The 21,559-nt window shown below is 40.0% G+C and overlaps 1 protein-coding gene across 4 annotated transcripts in view; it reads left to right on the forward strand.

Moving 5' to 3' along the window:
• Window positions 1–21,559, forward strand: part of nrip1b (nuclear receptor interacting protein 1b) — a 30,138-nt gene extending 8,579 nt beyond the window's left edge. For 2 of the 4 annotated variants that reach the window (XM_067397637.1, XM_067397640.1), the window contains exon 2: window positions 16,219–21,559. In XM_067397637.1, coding sequence (XP_067253738.1) covers window positions 16,583–19,783 — 3,201 coding nt within the window. In that variant the 5' untranslated portion in view covers window positions 16,219–16,582 and the 3' untranslated portion in view covers window positions 19,784–21,559. Of the gene's footprint in view, window positions 1–3,593; window positions 3,988–8,489; window positions 9,796–16,218 lie in introns of those variants that run through there. The other 2 variants (XM_067397639.1, XM_067397641.1) reach the window with 2 other exon arrangements.

Consider the following 21,559-nt stretch of genomic DNA (forward strand, 5'->3'; position numbering starts at 1 on the left):
TTAATAGACAGAACCGTAGTTCGCTGACAAGCTACGCAATATCACATTCATTATTGCAGATAAAAAACATAATTTACCACCAAAAACATAAAAAAACATAATTTACCACCAAATCTCCAACCTTTGTTCATTAGAGCACCACGACGCATGACGTGAGAGCAGACGCTATTGCGTGTACTGTTGGAGATTTATATTGGGGCTTGAAAGTGTCAGTTGCGTAGGCTGTCAAAAGACCTTTTTCACAAGAATCGGAAATCACGTGACGCAGGGTAAAGTTAGTTCCGCTATGTGTCTACGGCTATTAGATTGATATGATCTTTTCTCAAATATCGCTTCTTACCTTTTCTGTTTTCCTGTATAATCTACAAAGAAATAATTTTCTACTTGTTTGTAGCTTATACGGCCACTAAGGCCATTGCTCAAATTTACCAGCAGGTGGATTTATATTACCAGCTGTCATACAGTTTAGGCTACGCAGCTACTCATTCAGCAAATTCCACGATCGTATTATGTACGACAAACATTATTTATATAATTTATTCATTAAAAATAAAATTAACTCCCAATATATAGCTACTTCAGTGGGGGATATAAAGTCGTGAGATAGCCTATTGTCATTTAATACATTTTAAAAATATATAGCATGTTAATCTCATATGGCATTACATCCCACATATGTTATAACTAATCATTTTTATCGATCAGGATTAAACTAAGACATAATTAATTTCCAACACCACACTGTACACAACTATCAGTCTTTGCATTAATGTTGCAACAGCAAAATACTGTGCATAATACACACTTTATGATGATGACAACTGGGAAATATGAGTGAGAGATGACTGAAGTGTTTATATCCAGAAATATCAGGGTGCGAGCGGTCCTGTTTTATGAATCAGAGGATCAGGCTTGCGTGATTAGGGAGCTGCCAGCTGATCACTTCCCCGGCACGTCGCTAAAAACACTCTATAGCCTACATCCCACACCCTAAATAGTACTGAATATTACTAATGTCACATAGACTACTATTTAGGCTAGTATGCACGTTGAGATGCAGGCACTGTCTTTACAGCACATAAAGCGCGATAATGCACAGCCGCGCCAAACAGACACGAAGAATATAACCAGTTTAACCGCCATCACTTCAAATTATTTATTAAATTTAGCTCTTAATGAGAGCTCTGTAGTCTCACCAATAATACAAACATTTTCATGACATTAATTTGTAAAACAACTTTGATTACTGAGCTGGTTCTGAACGAGGCTATCTATCACTGTAACCGGAAAAACGTTTACCCGGCGTGGATCGTTCCGAAAACCCGGAAGTGTGAAAAAGGTCTACGGAGGGTCGTAATGCTCTCAGATTTCTTTAAAAAGATCTTCATTTGTGTTTTGAAGATGGAAATCTTATGGGTCTGGAACAACATGAGGGTGAGTAAATGATGACAGAATTTTCATTTTTGGGTGAACTATCCCTTTTAAAATCCCAAATGTTAAAACGTGGCAATTGTAACAACCTCAATATCAGTCCCGAACAATCTGAGTGATTATCCTAGAAATGCTGAGCAAATTTCCTCCCCTTTTAAAAGTTTTATAAGATTGAAAGTAAACTATGTATGAGTTTTACAATTTGATGGACTTGAAACACTGAATCTTTAAATCATTCATGATCAATTTGATTTCCCAAAGAGCTTCCTTAAAGACGCTGAATTTACAAGATGAGCACGCAGCTCAATTCAAGGTTGTTGTTTTTTTCCCCATAGCTCAGGGTAATTAAGATGACATCAGTATCGGCACACTGGTGAAAGCCAGGAGTCATGGGAGAATCACTGCATCATCATTTACGTTCCTGGACACAGATCCCAGTGGGCGTGGCCTTTTATGACAGATTGTTGTTTTTGTAGAACATAAAAGGTCAACGGATCCTTCAGCGTATTGAGAGAAAGCCACAGAGCATGCGGCTGGACTCTGGAACTCCTTTTTGAATAATGACCGTTTATATTGCACAGCTCACTTAAATCAAATATTGAACTGTTCTTCATCTAACAGACACAGGGAGACTTTGACCTGACTGTGAGTTTCAGTATTTGAGATTTTGAGTTGTGTGCACACACTATGGCTCTTATCATGAGTACTGTGAGTAATGGAAAGCAGGTTGGCCTGCTCTGAAAGTGTAGGGCGGCGTGACTGTAAAACACGGCAATTGCAACGACCTCAATATCAGTCCCAAACAAGCAATGACACATTTCCCCATAAATTCCCTGTAGTTCCCCTCTTTCCTTTAACTTTGTGAGAAGTATTTAACAATGGCAGTTCACCCAAAAATGAAATTTTTGTCATCATTTACTCACCCTCAAGTTGTTCCAAACCTGTATGAGTTTTTCTTGTGTTGAACATGTCGGTAACCAAACTGATGACATTAGCCATTGACTTTCATAGAATTTTTTTTTTCTTACTATAGAAGTCAATGGCTATCGTTAACTGTTTGATTACCAACATTCTTAAAAATATCTTTTTGTGTTCAACAGAAGAAAGAAACTCATACAGGTTTGAAACAACTTGAGGGTGAGTGATGACAGAAATTTTCATTTTTGGGTGAACTATCCGTTTAAAGTCTTAACTTTAAATGTAAACTATGCATCTGTTTTATCACTAGGTTGTTTGTTAAAAGTTAACATGAATGACAGCTCAGACTGTTGACGGTAGCTACTGTACAGAATTTGAATTGGCTGAATTGAAACACTAAAACTTTAAATTCTTTATGATGAACCATTTCACATCACATCATTATCAGGTATCTAATGTCTAGCTGTTGAAGACTTATATTCTTATTAGTGGCTCAAGATATTATATGAAAATGACTGAACCCATTTCACTTCATGATACTGCACGTATCACTTCTGCTTTACATGCTTATTGATTCCTGACAGCTATAAGAATTAATACCACATAATATGGAAACTATTCAGTATTATTCAAGTATTACATGAATATTTTGACATGAATGACATGAATATTTTGAGGTATATTTTAAGGTCTATTCTTTTTGATAATAATTCTTATTGATGATGATAATAATAATTAAGATTAATAGTTACACTGTATAAAAAGAATTGTTGGTTTAACTTAAAAAGTAAGTTACCTGGTTGCCTTAATTTTGAGTTCATTGAAATTAATGTTTAGTTAATACAACGAAGGCAATTGGTTTAATCAACAGAAACTAAAAAAGTTATTTTCTCTAAACCACATCAATTATTTAAGGTTGATTGGACAAAAGAAAAAATGAAAATTAATTTTATTAGTTGTTGATGGACTTTTATTATTTGGCTTGTAATGATACAGAGTAAAACTAATAGATAAAATGGTATTTTCAGTTATTGATAAAGTTGTTTCATTGTTTCATAAGTGTTCAAAAAATCTGAAATAATATAATTTATAATTTGTGATTGTTTTACCATTACCGTGGAAACACATGTCACATGGACATTTTTTTTAGTAGTTTTCCTGTAGTTTTTTCCCCCCATAAAAATGTGTATATTGTGATTTTTTTTTTTTTTTTTTTTTTTTTTTTTTATATTGTGTTATTTCTGCATACACCGTCCACCCTATAGTGTCTTTTATCATGTTGTTGCTCCGTTTCTCGTCATGTCTACAGCACTACTGAACCATGGTATAATCACTGTAACATCTTTTATGACTTATTGCTTCCCTGCTCGCTTCCCTACTTTGAGTATGATACCAATAACCCACGGACATGACGACTTGGCACGAATGACCTTTGGTCTCTAATTGAGTGTATCGTGTTGCGTGAGGATCCTGTCCCAAACAGGGCCAGGTGGGTGTTCCTGCGGTAATCTGATGAATTCCAGTGAAGGTGAGGAGAGCGGTGACGTCTCGGACTCCTGCGTGCTGCCAGAGGAGTCCACGGCAGATGGTTTCCAGCAGGATCACATATGACATGTGATAACGTTACAGTCAGGAAAGGTCAGTCTACACGGCACTGCAAAAGTCTCCCGCAAAGGACACGATCCACACGTTCCCAGGCCGGGCGGGATTCGTGCGTGCGCGTTGTGTTCCTGTTAGCAGCGAGGCAGGGTTAGTGTTTAAACATGACATTTCTCCCCTCTTCCCCCACCTTGGTGTCAATGTACAGAGGACAGTCCAAATATTTGTTTAAAGTGATGAACCTTGTGCAACCAAGGGCACTGAATTTGCATGATGATAAAAGGCGCTTTATGCTCTCCTGTAGCACATGCAGTGTGTCACTTTTTGTTTTTATGCCATTTCTGTTGAGAAAGGCATTGAGGATGCATACGCTCCCAATTTTTTTTTTTTTTTTTTTGCACTTTTATTTAAAAGATGAAGAGTAGAGGTGTGAAATGATACATATCAGGATACTAGTCATATAGTTGGTGCTAGTTTGGTGCAGGTCTAGCTGGGGGACCAGCAAAGACATGATGTTCACCAGCAAAACATGTATGTTGACCCGGGACTTGTTTAGATATTTAAAGGAATATTCTAGGTTCAGTACAATGTTGAATACCGTCAGTGTTATTTTATTTTAGTGTTATTTTATTTATATACTATTATAATATATTATAGCGTTCATGTTTTATATTTCCGTTTTTATTTTAATTTTAGGTCAAGTTTTAGTAATTTTGTTATATGCTTTTGTCATTTATGTTATGTTATGTTATGTTATGTTATGTTATGTTATGTTATGTTACGTTACGTTACGTTACGTTACGTTACGTTACGTTACGTTACGTTACGTTACGTTACGTTACGTTACGTTACGTTACGTTACGTTACGTTACGTTACGTTACGTTACGTTACGTTACGTTTAGCTTTTTTACCTCAGTTTTAGTTTTTGTACTTTGACTTATTTTATTTCAGTTAGTTGCCAAGGTAATATTTCTCATTTTCATTTGTTTTCATCAGATTTTTATTTTATTTTATTTTATTTTATTTTAGCTTTTATACTTTTGAATTTTCCCTCCTTTTCTTAAAAAAGAAGCAAAAATCAGTGAAACACAATGGAAGTGAAAAGTTCAATCCTTAAACATTAAAATATTCAATTTTAATAGTATAGCCACAAGGCGTAAGCAATATGCATGTTAACAAATTTGGTGTAAAAATCATTTACTAACCTTTCCTGTGATTATAAGTGCTCTTATAGAATAATCTTAACATTTCTGTTTTTTAATCAGTCGAAAAATTGGGCCCCATTCACATCCATTCAACACAGCAACCTCAATTTTTGCTTCTTTTTTTTTTTCTCAAATAAAATAATTTCAACTCATCCCTCATTTTATGTGGTAATCAATGTTATACCACAAATGCTGCTAAATGAGCTCAACTTGTAGTTGTAATGAACCCAGAATATTCCTTTAAGAAGCCTCTTACAGATGCCAACATGCTAGGATACAAATCTTTCTTACAAACACACTCATGCAGAACTCCAGCTGATAAAAAAACAAAACCAGCTTGTCCAGCTATTCACTGAAAGCTTTTTTCTCCTTGCTTTGGTGGATGTCTTCTCAGAGTTTGTTCGGGGCTGTTGTGAACGTCAACTTGTTCTGCGTCAAAAAACGTATTCCAAGTCAGCCTGGCTAGTGCCTCGGATGCCGTGAAGAGTCATCTAATCCCCTGAAACGGAGACAAACAATCTGTGGAAGAAGGTTAAAAATACACCAGTGAGACATTTTGAAATTCCGCCTCTGTCTGAGTTCAGTGCTAAGGTTAAAGATCCAGCATTCAGATTAGACTCCCCCACTGGGGAGGAGATAACAGGCACGCAGATTGAAAAGAGAGAGAGAGAGAGAGAGACGTTTGGGGTGGTGGTGGTAGGGGGGAGATTTGAGATGTCTATCTGGCAGTGTGAAGGTTTTTGTCTTGCAGATCCAGTTCAAGGACGCCTAGAGGCAAGGCAGCCCTGACTGTGCCAGCGATGCATCTCAAGGTCACATGCGCTCACCCTGTGACTCTCAGCAACAACAGGAAGAGGAGGGCGGGGGGAATGGGGGCACTGTAAAACCCTTCATTTACCCCACGGTTAACCCCTCAATGTCTTCCTGCGACCACAGTTATTGTGGCTGCGTTGAGGCGCCAGTCAAGGGCTGTCTTCGATTATCCTCAGACGCTTTGAAACAACTCTGTAGTGCCACATATTCCGGTGCAGCCAGGAAAGAGGGTGTGTGTGTGGTTTTAAAATCTGGATGAAATGGAGGGAGAGAGGTTTTAACGTAACTTGGCCATTAACGGTCATGCTAACCGCTTCCTCTCATGCTTTTAACTCATGCATCTGCGGCGATTAACAGTTAAAGCTCTGTTAAGTCTGCCGTCTCGCTGCCCTAGTGCCCTGTGGTCATACATGAGCTTAGTGTAAAATTCCCCTGCTTTACGTCATACGGCAGTTTGTTTGAGTAGTTTTGTCTGAAAGAATCTTACTAGTGTTGAGAGAGCATTTAAAGGATTAGTTCATGACTTACTTTCTTCTGGGGAGCACGCATTTGTGTAGAATTTCCAAGCCACTTTTTCAATATAATGGGAGAGCACTGGAGTTGTCAAGCTCCAAAATCATAAAAGTGGTTCATTTGACTTCTGCATTGTATAGTGTTCTGAAACCAGTGTTGGGGGTAACTCATTACAAGTAACACGAGTTGTGATCGGATTTCTTTTTTCAGGTAACTAGTAATGCATTTACTTTACCATTTACAACAAAATATCTGAGTTACTTTTTCAAATAAGTTACTTCGTTTTCCCATTTATTGACTAAAAGCTCTTTGTCCCCATGCTGAGAGAAATCGGAAGTGCAGAGGCACTGTGTAAACAAGTAATGCTTTATTTTTCATAAAAAGTAACCAAGTAACGCAGTTAGTTACTTTTTAGGGAGTAATGCACTACTTTTAAAAGTAACTTTCCCCAACACTGTATGAAATAATTACAGTACCTTTGTGTAAGGAACAGAACTAAATTTAAGATCAAAATCTTGACTTTCCCTCTCTTTCTTTCATTATATAATAAAAAGTAGCATTTTCTGATTTGTGGATAACTCATTCTTTTTAGCAGGAACTTTTCACTGAATCATTTCATCCAGTTCACAAAACTGTTCTGAATGATTCGCTCACAATTTGGACTGATTTGTTTCTCAAGTTCACCTCATTGACTCAGATTGTAAGTGAATAACAACTTGTGTTTTGGACTGCACATCACATAAAGCAATTTTATGGCTTTAGAGGACTTTGATTACAGCATTTTGAGTTGTATGGGCTACTTTTAGAATGCTTGTGTGATGCTTTTGTAAAGTTTGAAAGCTTCCCCGTTCTTTAAATTTGCATGGTAAAGATTAGTTCATTGTTTAAAATTCTTTCTTTCGTGTTCCACAGAAGATTTTTAAATGTCATGAGATGAGTAATAACAAAAAACCTGATTCCTTAGTGATTCTAATAAAACTTCATGCTTAATTTGAGAGTGAACCTGGTTGACCTTATGTTTGGCTTCAAAAAAGATCATTTGGAGAGGAAAAAAAACAGCAGTCGTGTTCTTGAGGTATCTGTGCTAAACTAATCTGTCCCTCAGGCGTCCGTTATCACCATTTTGCGACTTTTCGATTAAACAGAGAAACCATGGAGACTAAATGATCAATAACCACTGTCATGATTCCGGATTCTGTCTGTCGTAAATCTTCTGCCGGCTGGCGTCCAGCTCATTTCATTTCGCTCTTGCAGATTAGTTTCCGTCTTACTCAAAACAGAAGTGTTTTGAGATGATAAATTATACAATCACAACAAATTTGTCAACAATTTCCGCGCTCCCTGACACACTGCTGAGACCGAAGTGATCGTCTAGTTTGCATTGTAGTGCATTATCCTAAAAACACACACCCGAACAGACACTCACACACATAGTGCAGAAAGGTCTGTGGCAATGGCAGAGGAAGAGCATAAATCTTTAATATTAACGAGTCTTGCTGTGGCAGGAGACCCAGCAGCTTTGTCCCTCTTTCCTCTCGGCTCGCCTACGCTCCCTCGTCATTTAATTAACAGTAGGGAGATTATGGAGGCCCCAGGCCTGTGAAGATCTGATTTAAACATGGAAATGTTACATTACTGTCACTCTTTTGGCAGAAAAAGGTTGGAGAGGAAGTGAAAAGATTACCTTTCCTTCACATTAGTGTAGGGTATCGCAAACTACCTCACAATATATGTATTGCAACACAAAAGTTGTGATTCAATACATTACAACGCTTTACATAATTGGATCATGATTTAAACTGTGTGAAAAGTCTGACAAAGTGAAACTGTAGTTCAGTTGCACGTTTAGCGTCACCTTTTTTCCGGTATGGATTTAGCCATATTTGAAATACAAGTTTCAGAGTTTTCGCTTATTTCACCTATCTGCTTCTTCCTTAATTCAGGAAATTAAATGAATGTGCAAATAACTAAGTAAAAGTTGATATAAGGATTAATTGAAAATCAAAAATGTAAACCCCAAAGTAAACGGAACATTTTACGGTTTTATCAAATTAAAACAAAGTCAATTTCATAATACAATAAATAAACAAATACAATGATAAATAGCTAAATTTTTATGCAATTTTTATTTTAAAAAAGTATAGTCAGCGCTGATATGCTCATGGGCAGTGCGCAGGCATATAGCACTGTTGTGCTTCCAGCGACCCAAGTTCGAGTGCCGGCTCGAGGACCTTTCCCGATCATCTTTCTCCCACCTCAGTTCCTGTCTACCTACTGTCCTATCATAATAAATAAGGAAAAAGTGCAACAAAAAAAAATCTTAAAAATGATTAATTTTGTTTTAAAAAATGTTGTTTGTTTTAAATATTTATTTTTGGTGTTTGTTGCCTTTATTATGACAGGACAGTAAGTTGACAGGAAGCAAAGTTGGAGAGGGAGAGAGAAAGAGAGGGGGGGTTATTGGGAAAGGTCCACGAGCTAGGACTTGAACTGCGCTATATGGCGCTATATGTCGCAAAACGACATTTTGCCCATTTGTAAAGAGAAAATTTTATTAAATTATAAAAATGCATTTATATTAAATAAATGCATTTATATTAAATGATAAAAATTGCCTTTTAGACTATGCTGTGTATCGATATATGATTGTATCAGCCCTATTTACCATGTTGGGCATCTTTTAGAGTAGATGTTGCTCTTGATATCTGCTGTGGGATGAACGGGGTATGCCAGTAATCAGGTTACAATGCCTGCAGGCTAGAAACCTGGAAGCATCGAACATCATGTGTTGCCCAGGCTTCCTGGAACCGAAGCAGTTAATGTTTCGCTGTAATTGGCACCCGCAGCTGCTCTCCAGTTCGACAGGGATGAGTTTGGAGCCTCTGCCTTGCGTGACAGCTGCCTAATTGGGCATTCTCCCCTTGTGGCAGGTGCCGCCTCCTCCAGTCGGGCTGCTGAAGAATGGCAGAGGATTACAGATGAGGACATGGTGACCCTCTCTACCTTCCATTGGCGTGGGGAGTGGGGGGGGTGGCGGTGTGATGTAGTTCAATGCCGTTGGGTTACCAGGAGGAGGAAGTGAGGGTGGGGTTCTGCCAGGTGGCGGATGACAGAGTGTCACATGACAGTGTCAGTGTGTCAAGGGCGCAGATTTCAGCAGTGCTACAGCAACCTGTTTTTTTTCTGCCGTTCTTTTTGAGGTTTTCACTCTAGTTTTATAGCTCCTGGCTGTCTTCACACTTCAGGATGTCAGCTTCCTGTGTGTTCCTGTGTAGCTTCTCTTTCTATTCTCCAGCTGTGTATGAAACTGCCAAGGTGAGGTTGTGTCCTCTTGTTAGAGGCAATTAATGACACTCGATGTGTAAAAAGCTAATTATTCCTGATGATGTAAAATGTGCTATTGGCTTCACTGTACCGCTGCCCTGTTGACTGCAGAGCAGAGGGGACAAGCAGTACAGTGGTTAGCCTTGGCCTAGCAGTTAGTACATGTACTCTCACACATTGAGCCCTGGGGCTCATATGGCGATGTGATTTTGAATCCAGCTCAACATTTTCAAGTCGTGTTCCCCCTTCTGCCAGTCATTTTCTGTCATCTTTCCACTGTCATATCAATAAGAGTGACCAAAATTGTTCAGAGATGTGACCTAGTAGTTAGTTCGAATCTACCTCTGGTCATTTCCTGATCCCATCCTCTTCTTTCCTGATGCTTCTCCACTTTACTTTTAAATGTAAGCAAAGAGAGATAAATAAATTGTAAAAAGCATTATAAAAAATCATAGACAGGTTTATTTAAAGGGTTAGTTCACCCCCAAAAAATGTCATTTATTACTCACCCTCATGTCGTTCTACACCCGGAGCACCAAAGTCACATGACAAATGAGGCTTTGTTACATCAATTTCAATAGTACACGTGACTTTGGCTGTTTAATAAGTGATCCGAACCACTGATTCAAAATGTGATTCGTGAAGCTGCGAAGCCCATCAATAGATATTGTTGAAAAGTCTTTATTTTGTTGTTTTTGGTGCAAAAAAATTCTCAAAAAGTTCAAAAAAAAATTCAAAAAGTATTCTCGTCGCTTTATAATATTAAAGTTGAACCACTGTACTCACATGAACTATTTTAGTAGCTTTCTGAGCATCTGAAAGTTTTGATTATCTTGCTGTCAATGCAGGCCTCACTGAGCCATTGGATTTTATCAAAAATATCTTTCTTTATGTTCGGAAGATGAACGAAGGTCTTACGGGTGTACAGTAAAACCTAATATTGTGAAATATTATTTTAAATGACTGTTTTCAGCATCAGTGTCACATGATCCTTCAGAAATCATTCTAATATGCTGATTTGGTGCTCAAGAAAAAATTCTTTTCGATAATGAAAATTTAATATTTTGGGGGAAACTGTGATACAAACTTCACTTTACAAACTAGCTGAAATGTATATTAGAAAAAAGATGGAAAAACTTCTGTGTCCATTTCAATTGGAGCTTTAATTATCAGGATTATATAATGTTTGAATTCCAGAGGGCCTGTATTTTGTTTATACCAGCATGATTTTGACACTTTTATTGTTTTGATTGTGAAAAGATAATCAGGAAATGCTGCATTTAAATGTGTTTCCTGTGTTGCCACACCTTCAATACGTTTTTTTTAAATTATTTTATTTTATTTTTATTTACTTTTTTATACATTAGTGGAGAAAAAATAAGTAATGACTCTTTATAGATGCCCAATGACCCTTGTTAAAATCTGGGAGGTGGGCATTAAAGATTCAGCTCTATCCCTAAATCGTGATAAATAGTTTTTCTCCTCTGACATACCTTTCCCCTTGAGTGTTTATATGGGTGACTGCTCATGTGTTTCTTTCTGAATGTTTACCTTGGACGCATCTGTACCTGTGTGTGGCGGCGCAGGTGCGTGTTTGGTTTCTGTTTTGTATATTTCTGGCTGTAAGTGTGTCCACGTGCGTGTGTTTGCGTTCAAACGGGACCGTGCAGCTGGGGTTGTACTCCAGGTTTGACTTTCACCTGATTTCCCCCGTAGCTATTTTGAAGTGTCGAGTGGAACAGCCATGTAATCTGTACCCTGACGTGTACACATAGCCTTGAGGGCGGCAGTGATCAGCCTAGGCGTTTTTTCATTCCCCCCAGCCAGAGCAACTCAAGGAAATAGTTGAAATGTGTGTTTGAGTGAACGTGTGAGAGCGTGATTGAGATTATTTGTGTGTGTGTGTGTGTGTGTGTGTGTGTGCAGAGAGAGAGATTCATTAGTATTCTGCTGAGGAGTCCTGCTGGTAGAGCAAATTGATTACCACACTTCACCTGTCTGAGCCTCCCGAGATCTGCAGCGAAGGCGCCCGCTCTGTCTGCACTCCCATCGCCTTCGAAACGGAGGGCCACTCTCATTAGCCGTCATTAAACAAAGCTTATAGTTTGGACACTGTTGTCTTAAGTAGTCCTAGCATGTGTGAAGATTGCTGCTTCAGTTCTTGACTTGAAGATTTCTAGCGGTTGTTAAAGGTGTTTTGTTGGGAGGGGAATAGATTGTTTGTGTATTTGTGTGCTTTAAATTGACTCATCCGTTCAGGTGACCTTTTGGAGCAAGACTGCAGGAGCATGGGAATTCATATCTGTGTTGAACACTTGTGAAGTGTGGGGAAGAGTAAACCAGGGCTGTGCATCATTCAGAAAGGAACTGAAAATGCAACTGAAAAACTGAAACTGAATTTCATTGTGAATTTGAATTAGCAGGATTTTAAAAAATTTAATAAAAGACAAACTTTTTTCCAAGTTTGACAGTTTTATAGGCCTCACATAAGGACATATGTATAGATCAACATGGAAGAACACTTCATTTTCCCCGAATGCCATTACCTCTTGAATTTCTTTGAATTTCAATTCAGTAAATTCCACTTACTATCACTGCAATTCCAATTCCTCTTCAGTTCAGTTCAAACTTAGTAATAGAACGATCTTTAGGCCTGAGACGTGGTATAGTTGTAGGAGCACTGAGGAACAGGGTAAGATCTATTTGTAACTGCCTATGTTGCTATTAAAGAGACAGCGGGTGAGTAGATATGGAGGAATTGGCAAGTGGAGTCAAAGTGTTTCTGCGAGTAGCAGGAGCATGTGTGCACGCTACAGCCACAGTGATAAGAGCGCAGAGTGAATGAGATGCTGTAATTGTACTCTGGTGGCATTTCGTTGGCATGTTCTGCCGACATTTGTGCCAGCTGGAATGATGTGCCAAGAGGAGGAACCCAGGTGCTTTGTGTTTTCATTGGTTAAGTGCACTTAATCGATTAAGAAAATTAATCTCTGGTTTGAATTTAATTACTAGCCTTATGCTGATGTTTTATAAATTTGAACGTTCTGGAGTTACTTGTCATGAACCGAGCAGCAGAATTATAATGAACTGTAGGCAATAGTGACCTTATGTGATCGTTTTTTTTTATTTTTTATTATATTGTCCCCCCCTTTTTCATGGGGTGAGGGGTGGATGTAATGTCATGAAAACATTGAGTTTAGTCTGTAGGCAGTGTATGTTTACTAACTGGTCTCTTTTGAATAAGCTCACTGTCAACTGCGTTTTTGTTTTTTCTCAAGTTTGTTCTGATTGACTTTGTTTTAGATTTATAGCAGACTCGATTTTCAGAGCTCCCTGTCATCGCAGCAGCTGTTTTACTTGCTCTATGCTTTACTCCAAAAGAGGAAAAGTTCACTGATGTGGACGTTAGTCATGTTTGTTTAGGTAGCACATCGCTCCCCTTATTTAATTTTCTCGAGCAATATTGGATTTACAAATTCTGTCCGCCGTATCTGAGTGAGCGCCCATAGCCTGGCTGAACACCAGCTGCCTAAGATAACATGATGGAAAGCGGTTCACACGGCTCCCTTTCCTTTAAGATTTCTTTAACCTTGGCTTACCTTTAACGCCGGGGAAGCGTCTGCCAGTCTGGTGTCAGATATTAGCGATACGCGCAGCAAGGACCAGGTTGTCACTTTTTATTAACACTGAGCGCTTTGCATGGACTCCAGCTGTTGCGTGCACTGAGACTCATGCGTACTTGACCTTGACTCGCAGCACAGTTCCTGCGGCTCACCCTATTTTTAATCATGCATTTTAAATGGTGTAAATGGATTACGGTTCCTTATAATGGGGCTCATTCATTAACCTTTTTTTGTTAGGGTACTTTGTGGGTTGAGTTGGATTCCAATTAATTTCATACCCCACATGTGAGCGATTTGCTCTGGATATCAAATCCCTGACATTTGCGTCAAGAAGTTAGGCGTTCACAGTTAAGGCCATATTTTGTCCAGCTCCTCAGGGGAAATTGCCTCTCAGCCACTGATGATGGTTTGACCTTCCTGCTCGTGGTGTCTGGGTGAGCAAAGAGAGACGCCCTGCCATGATAAAGCTTCCTGTCTGCCGCTGTTCCCTTCACCACTGGCTAGTGAAATCACTTAAAATGCTGTTGGGTGTGAATGTTTGACATTGTCAGAGATAATGGATAATCACTTGTGGACCGCTGGAGGGAGAGAGATGGAGGGGAAAAAGAGAGAGAAAACATATTTTGTATTTCTTGTTCAGCAGGGTCATGTGCGGGAAAGACGAATCTTGCTGTGAGATCGAATCTTAGACCCGTATTTCCCGTCCCTTCTATGCCTGCTTCCTCTCATAATAATAGTAAATGATAAATATTCATATACTTATTCATAGTCTTTCTTGTTAGACTCTAAAGGAATCATTCACCAAAAAATGAAAAATTCTGTCAATTTTTATCCCCTTCATATCATTCCAAACCTGTCTTGTCTTTTCTTTTTGTTTTGCCCATACCATTAAAGTCAGTGTGGTGTGATCTTGTTGTTTTGGACCCCACTGACTTTCATTGTGTGGATTACAAAAAGAGGAAAAAGTTGTACAAGTTTGGAGTGGCATGAGGTTGATAAATGATGACAGAATTTTCATTTTTGGCTAAACTATCCCTTTAGTTTTCCTTTTGTTTTCATGGACAAGATCTAATCTAGCCTGATCCGATTGTAGACCAATATTGATTTGTCTTGAATGATGTGTTTACTTTATTGTTCTCATGGTCCAGTTTTTCAGCCTGTCTGTTTATCTTCTGTTTATCTCTGTCTGTCTCAAGTTTGAACTTTTATTTGTTGGGTAGCAGCATCGCCATTGGCGGAAATTAATCTTAATCTGGCCCATTAAGATTAGCGTGAGACGTCAGATGGCCCCGTTCTAGCAGGTTGCCCTCTTTGTTGTTAAATTTAGGTCAGTGGCCCAGGCTGATAATGTAACTGAGACTGAATTAGTTAATGAATTAGTTTTCCTCCTCGCTGTCCTTGCAGTAACTTGTCGCGTCCAACCGTTGCAACTTAATGCAGTTTGCATCAAATTTAAATGCGTGTGACCTTGTGCTGATTCTCGCAGGATTTTCCTGTCACGTCATCTTGAGGATCTTAAGTTACTACAGCACATTCAGGATATTCCAGGCGTGAGCATGTTGTTGAATTGCTGTAACAGCATCCCCAGCTCAAGGTCGAGCTTAACTCCTCAGCAAACCACTGAAACACGTTACCCCGTTGCTGAAGGGGCAGGACATGGAGGGTAAGATGTTCTCTGGCAGCTGAGCACTGCTTTAGGGGAGCTGGAATCCTGTATTAATTAACCTTTGTGATGGTGGCCCTGACAGTGGGAAGTCAGGAGTGTTTATGGAAGCAGTTCTGACAGGGTTCAGGCCCATCGAGCGAGCAGCCAGCGGTGCTGTCATGTTATCTGATGCTGTGGCTCTGTGGAGGAGCGGTCTGACAGGTGTGCCATGTGTGCCCCTCTACACCTGCCAGCCCTTCTGAGCCACTACTGGCCCGAGTATGAGGGGCTGCTGACAGCCGTTTTTGAACGGGTATTCACTTCTTTGGTCCTGTTATGCCAGGTAGACTGTCATATCTGTGGAAGAGGAAAATGTATTATTTAGATTGTTATCCTAAAACTTGTTTTTCTGGATTGAACAATAGTTTTCAGTCATAATATAACTTGGTATTTGCTCATATCTGAAAGAGAGTGTACTTATCAAAAAGAGCAGATCTGTGTTACTTGTTTTAATGTTTTACTTGGGGATGCACCGATATTAAACTTCTGACTGATACTGATAAGTTGATAATTATTTTCATATAACGGCTGTGGATGACCAATAAATGACTAGTATCAAAATTCTATACTATCTTTGTCAAAAGTGAATTTTGGCATTACAGCATTTTGTGAGTGTCAATATAGTGTTCATTTTTTAAAGATGCTTAAGCACAGCAGGCGAGAAGATGTCCTTACTACTAACAAACTTTAAGCAAATATATTTGTTTTGGATGTTGTATGAGCAAACCCAGTCCATGGGTTCCCTTATAATTAAGAAACCTTACTCTCCTTAATCTGTGGTGAATGCCCAGCCTCATAGGAAGAAATTGACATTCTCTTTACATAAGAACAAACATTGTGAGGTCCTAAAGAGGCATCTGAAAAAAAGATGGGTGTCAGAGCATTTTGAATGACAATTGCTAGAGTCCCTATAAAAAGCTTTGTGTTCATTCTGAAGTTTTCTCTTTTTTTGCTTGAATTTAATTAGTTCTTTTGTGATAATTGGTTTTGACAGCGACTTCAAAGAAAGTTTACAGTGGTTGTTTTGATGATGCTGGAATGTTGACGCCTGTCACTCATGTAGTGTTTTCTCTTCTTGTGCTGTAGGTTCCCGTGTGGCCACGTCTGAGATCAGAAGAGCAAACAGTGAATTGGTTTCTCCCAGAAGAACTTCCAAATATAGAGTGTATGCTTCATTGGGACAGAGAAACCTCCTCATTCCTCTGATTGTACTCACAACATCATTTTAAAGCAGTCTGGATTTACTCATTGAATGCACAGCAATGTCAGTTGGGTTGTCGTGCTTGACATTACGAATGCCCTCTGGTCCTATATGTAAAACTTATTGACTGAAAGGAACGAAATCCAAAGCACTGCTGGAGTTCTCTGCTCTCATCATTTATGGCACAGATCTTACTAAGACATTTTCAGTAGTTGTAAAACACCACACCAGGGCATCCTGCTGTTGAACATGACTCATGGGGTGGAGTCTGGCCCTGAAACTCACCAGGATTCTGCTGCTTTAACATATCTGGAAGGTTTGCTAATGCATCCGGTCACCACTGGGCCTGCTGCCACTGCCACACAGAGATCAGAACCTGTCCACAACAATGTAGAGAATGCCAACAGGCTAACTAGGGTGTTTCAGCTCCCCAGTCATGGCTCCCCCTCGCCAGACAAGGGTAGACCACCTAGTGTTGTCTCGCAGCACCTTAAAAAAGCCAGACTGCTTCGCTCAGGAGCGTGGAATGAAGATGACAGCCAAAAAAGATCAGGCACTGTAGTGGAAGTGAATGGACAGAGAAGGGAGCACTACAAAGGAAGCCTGGATGGCTCTGGGCAGGGGGAGAGCACCTTGCTGGCTTCTCTGCTGCAGTCCTTCAGCTCTCGGCTGCAGAGTGTCGCCTTGTCACAGCACATTTCTCAAAGCCACAAACCGCTCGACAGGGAGAGCAGTGAAAGTGCTCCTGTTGATAAGGAAACCTACCAGAGTTACGGCACAGCGTCAGGCCGCCTAAAAAGCCTCATGAGGAAAAGCAAGCAACATAAACAAAATACCGTGCCTTACTGTCGTCAGAGTAACCAGAATCGAGGCTCTGATTCTCCTCATTCCTCTCAAAGTTCTGCCCAGCCCACTAGCTCAGAATCAATGTCCTGCACAGAGCGACTCAAGGCTGTTGCCAATATGGTACGGACCAGGTCCAGTCCAGCCCCTTCACCCAAGCCCAGTGTCGCTTGCAGTCAGCTGGCCTTGTTGCTGTCCAGTGAGGCTCATCTACAGCAGTACTCCAGAGAACAGGCCTTAAAAGCACAATTAACAAGTCGATCAGCCAGCGAGAGGCTAGCTGCTATGGCTACTCAACAAACGCAGGATAAGAGGCCTCCCAGCATGGGGCAGCCAACAACAGCCCCAGACATGCTAAGCTCCTTAAATGTTCAAAACGGAACACTCCCCCCAGCAGTGATAAATTCTAGCAAAAGAAGCCCATCCCTTTCCTCACCCACCATGAGACCCCCCAAAGAGAGACGGCCCTTTGATAGACACGGTCGACCACCGCAGAACTGCAGCAGCCTTTTGCTCCTACTTCTCAATAATCACAACTCCCAGCAGCAGCTCACCAGAAACGGACACCTGGAGGACGATTGCAGCATCCTCCAGAGCCAGGCCTCCTCCCTGCATTCTGACAGCGAGTACTCCAACCAGGACAACAGCCTGACCAAAGATAGCAGTGATGCTGAGAGCTTCTCCAGCTGTTCCCCCATTGACCTCTCCATGAAAAGCAGAGTGCCTAGCCAAAGATCTGAGCCCTGCTCTTCATTAACCCCCTCTGTGGAGCTCACAGAGTCTCTCATAAACAAATGGAAGCCGGAAACTTCCGTGCCAAAGGTCCATGAGGCCACAGATCTGGATACCAGCCCAGACGTAAAATCCCATGATAAGGTCACTCTAATGCAGTTACTGCTGGACCGCAGAAAAAATGAGAAGGTAAACAAAAGTTCAGATAATCCTAGTTTGCAGCCAGACGCAATAATCGGTAGCTTGACTACAGGCCCACTTAAACGGATTGGCACACCTGAGGACAGCAGAACTCTGAGTCCTCTGGACCGGCAAACAGCTACCTTCAGCTCGGTCTCCCCTTCGTACTCCTTCCCCTCGCCTCATGCCCAGTCCAGTCCATTAGATCTGTGCAAGTCTAAAGCTCACTCAAGTGAAAAGATGGTGGAGCCTCCGTTCAGTGCCAGCAAGCTACTACAGAATCTAGCCCAGAGTGGTATAAAGAACTTGTCACCTTCTCCCCCTCCTTTAAACTCTCAAATGGCGACTAGCAGAAGGCAAAGCCCAGAACTTGAGCTTAACAAGCCTCAGGCCCGATTGGATCGACTTGTCATTCCAAACAAGCGGAACAAAGCCTCTGCACTAGATGGAGGTTCCCCTCCTGCTCTCCCACCTCACAAATGTAACCAATCACTCTCTGCGTCATCACAGATAGAAAACCTTCTTGAGAAGCGCACTGTACTGCAGCTTCTGCTTGGAACGGCTTCCCAGAAAGAAAGAACCAGTGGGCACAGATTCTTCGAAGTAACCTCAGGGGGGCTGGAGAAGCCTCAGACAGGCTCCGTCAACTGTATCAGTTTGAACAAGCCTTCACTGGACCATAAGATCAAAACGGAGCCAGTAGAGGAGAATTTTTCATCAGACAGCTCTGATGATGGGGTGTACCATCAGAGGCGATCATTACAACACTCACCCATTGCTGAAGCACAGGACACAATCAAATCTGAGTTATGTCCTACAGAAACAGCTGCTAAATTTGGACTTCTCAGCCAGCTTTTGAAGCAGCAGAATGCTACCTACCATTCAAACCCACACACTAGGCACCTCAGGAACTCTGTAAAAGAGGAGCCAATGGATTTTCAGAGCCCCGTCCCTAAAAAAAGAAAACTGGCAGAGCGCCTAAGTGATGAACTTTGTCAATCGTCTGGAGATACCACTAGTGACAATCTTGTGTCTGGAACACCTGAATTTAATGGTAGAGGCCTAGTAAAACCAAAAGAGGAGGAGGTAGTTGGGAGTCCCAAGAGCAAAACTTCTCTCTCCAGAGAAAGCCAAGGCTTCAATGTTCTCAAGCAACTCCTTCTGTCAGAGAACTGTCTGAAGGAGCTTACCCAGCCTCGAGGGGCGCCAAGTCCCTTCATCCTTCAGGCAAACTGTGCAGCCAATGGGAACTTATCCCAGTCTGGTTTCCCTCACGAGTTGTCAAACTTGCCGTGGTACCCCTATTCTCTCAGTGCAGGTCCCAAAATGGCACCCACACCTGTTGATACCACAGGGGGGTCGTTAGTCTGGGCTAACTCCTCTCCCAAAGCCAGTCCTAAACCAGTTAAAAAAGAACCTGAGGGGTCTCATGGAGAAACTTTTAGCAGGGAGGAGAGATCCAGTCCAGACTCACCCCCTTTAACCAGGTCTAATCCGATTCTTTACTACATGCTTCAGCGGGGAAATGGTCAGCTCAGACCTGAGATCCGGGATCAGGTGCAGCCAGCCCACTGTGTCAATAGTGCAAAAGTGGAGCCGCACAATGACTATGAGCACAGAATAAACTCTCCAGTCCACAGACAGACTCATAGCCAGAGAGAAGAGAGCCTAAACGGTTCTGTGGAAAAATGGTAGATGTGAACTGCCAAAGATGGAGAGAATCTGAAGAACTGCATGTATGGTATTTGTCTATAATATGTTTTTTCATCTTAAAACAGAAACTGAATAAATTTATCCATGGAACATGGTCATTCACGTTTGGTTGTCTGACACTGCTTGAAATGATTTCATTTGTATATTTGTTTGATTTTTTTTTTGTTTTGTTTTTTTGATGTCAGAATGAAATGGTCACATGATTCTCCATGTTATCATTATTTTGCATACACATCTTTGAATGTTTTTTTTTTTTTTATGTATGCTAAGCTACATTCTTTGTTCAGCACAATGTAAAATGTCCACCACAAAAAGCTTTTTCTCCTTCCACAACTGAAATATTTATGAAGAACATCCAATTACGTGTATTATTGATGAATCCAGAAATGTTACTGCTAATTTCACACTATATTTATCTACAGCCAAATCAGGATCCTTTCCATTTTATTGAGGCAAAGAAAATTGTACAGTCTAAGCACAATATTGGATTTGTGGCATTGAAATGTCCAACTATAAAGTATATTTTCTTACAGCTGAATTTAAAGGAATGGCAGTGTAATCTATCAGGTATCTTTCTTGTAAAGCTAGCTGAGGTCAAGAGGGTTTTCACGTGATCAAACGGTAACAACATTTATTGGAATGTTCCACAATCGTAACTTAGTCAGATTTACAGTGCTTTATTTTTCATCTGGAATGAAACTATAGCAGTTATGTGGTGATAATGGCATGACGTTTAAAAACGACAACAACAATAAAGCTGAGTGTCATATTTTTAGCCAATGAAATGTATCTTTTTACAATTTTGTATAATTTGTTGTTTTGTATTCTATCTAACTATCCTGTATGTAGCATTCACACATTTACGGTGTTAGGAATTTTGAAAGAGATGATACTGTATGTCCACCAAAGCTGTGGCGGTTAATTATGAATAATATTTATGGACTGTAAATGTTCCAGGATACTGTGTGAATCAGACGCTCTACTGTGAGAAGGGATTGGAATTCAGTCTAAATCTTTTCTTTTTTACATTGTTTATTGTAAAATCATTTTTTTTTTTTTTTTTTTTACAGATAGGCCCATCACTCGAGTCTTAAACGTTATCCTACAAAAAAAATCAAATTTTATTCCACATTCTCTGTACGATTCATAAATTTATGTAAATATTGCTTTCAAGATTACTATTTTGTATTGTTCAAGACATAAAAAAAAAAGTTTTTAACGTCTTGCAGTGTACATATGAAAACCGTAATAGTGTACATAGGGTACTGGAGGATGACACTTTTCTGCATGTCTGTGTTGTGCTAACGATAATCTTTGTTCATCTATTGCTCTGTCCGAGGCTCTTTGCTGCCTGTAGCATGCACACGCATGGGGAGTCCCTGTGTTAAGGGAAATGTCAAGTCTTAAAATAGATGTTTTTATCATGGAGAGATGGGTACTTAAACCATCATCTATCTGCAAATGCAGTCCTAAACTGTTGAGCCAGTGCTCAAACCTGAGGAAAAAATGTGCATAATTTGTTTCTTTTTTTTTCCTGGATGTTTTTTTGTTTTGTTTTTTTGTTTTGTTTTTTTAAAAAACTAACTAAAAAACAAAATTGTTTATTTTAGAGTCACTCTGCAGTGTTGTGGCTCTGCATTGTGAATAACTAAAACTAAAAAAAAAAAACTTCATATACTCCTATGTTGACTGGAGCCTTTTAGTTTTCTTATGGTCTTTGGTGTTTATTTGCACTGATAGCATAATAAAATATTGAAA

This window comes from Chanodichthys erythropterus, chromosome 10 (assembly GCF_024489055.1).
Source record: "Chanodichthys erythropterus isolate Z2021 chromosome 10, ASM2448905v1, whole genome shotgun sequence".
Classification (NCBI taxonomy): Eukaryota; Metazoa; Chordata; class Actinopteri; order Cypriniformes; family Xenocyprididae; genus Chanodichthys; species Chanodichthys erythropterus.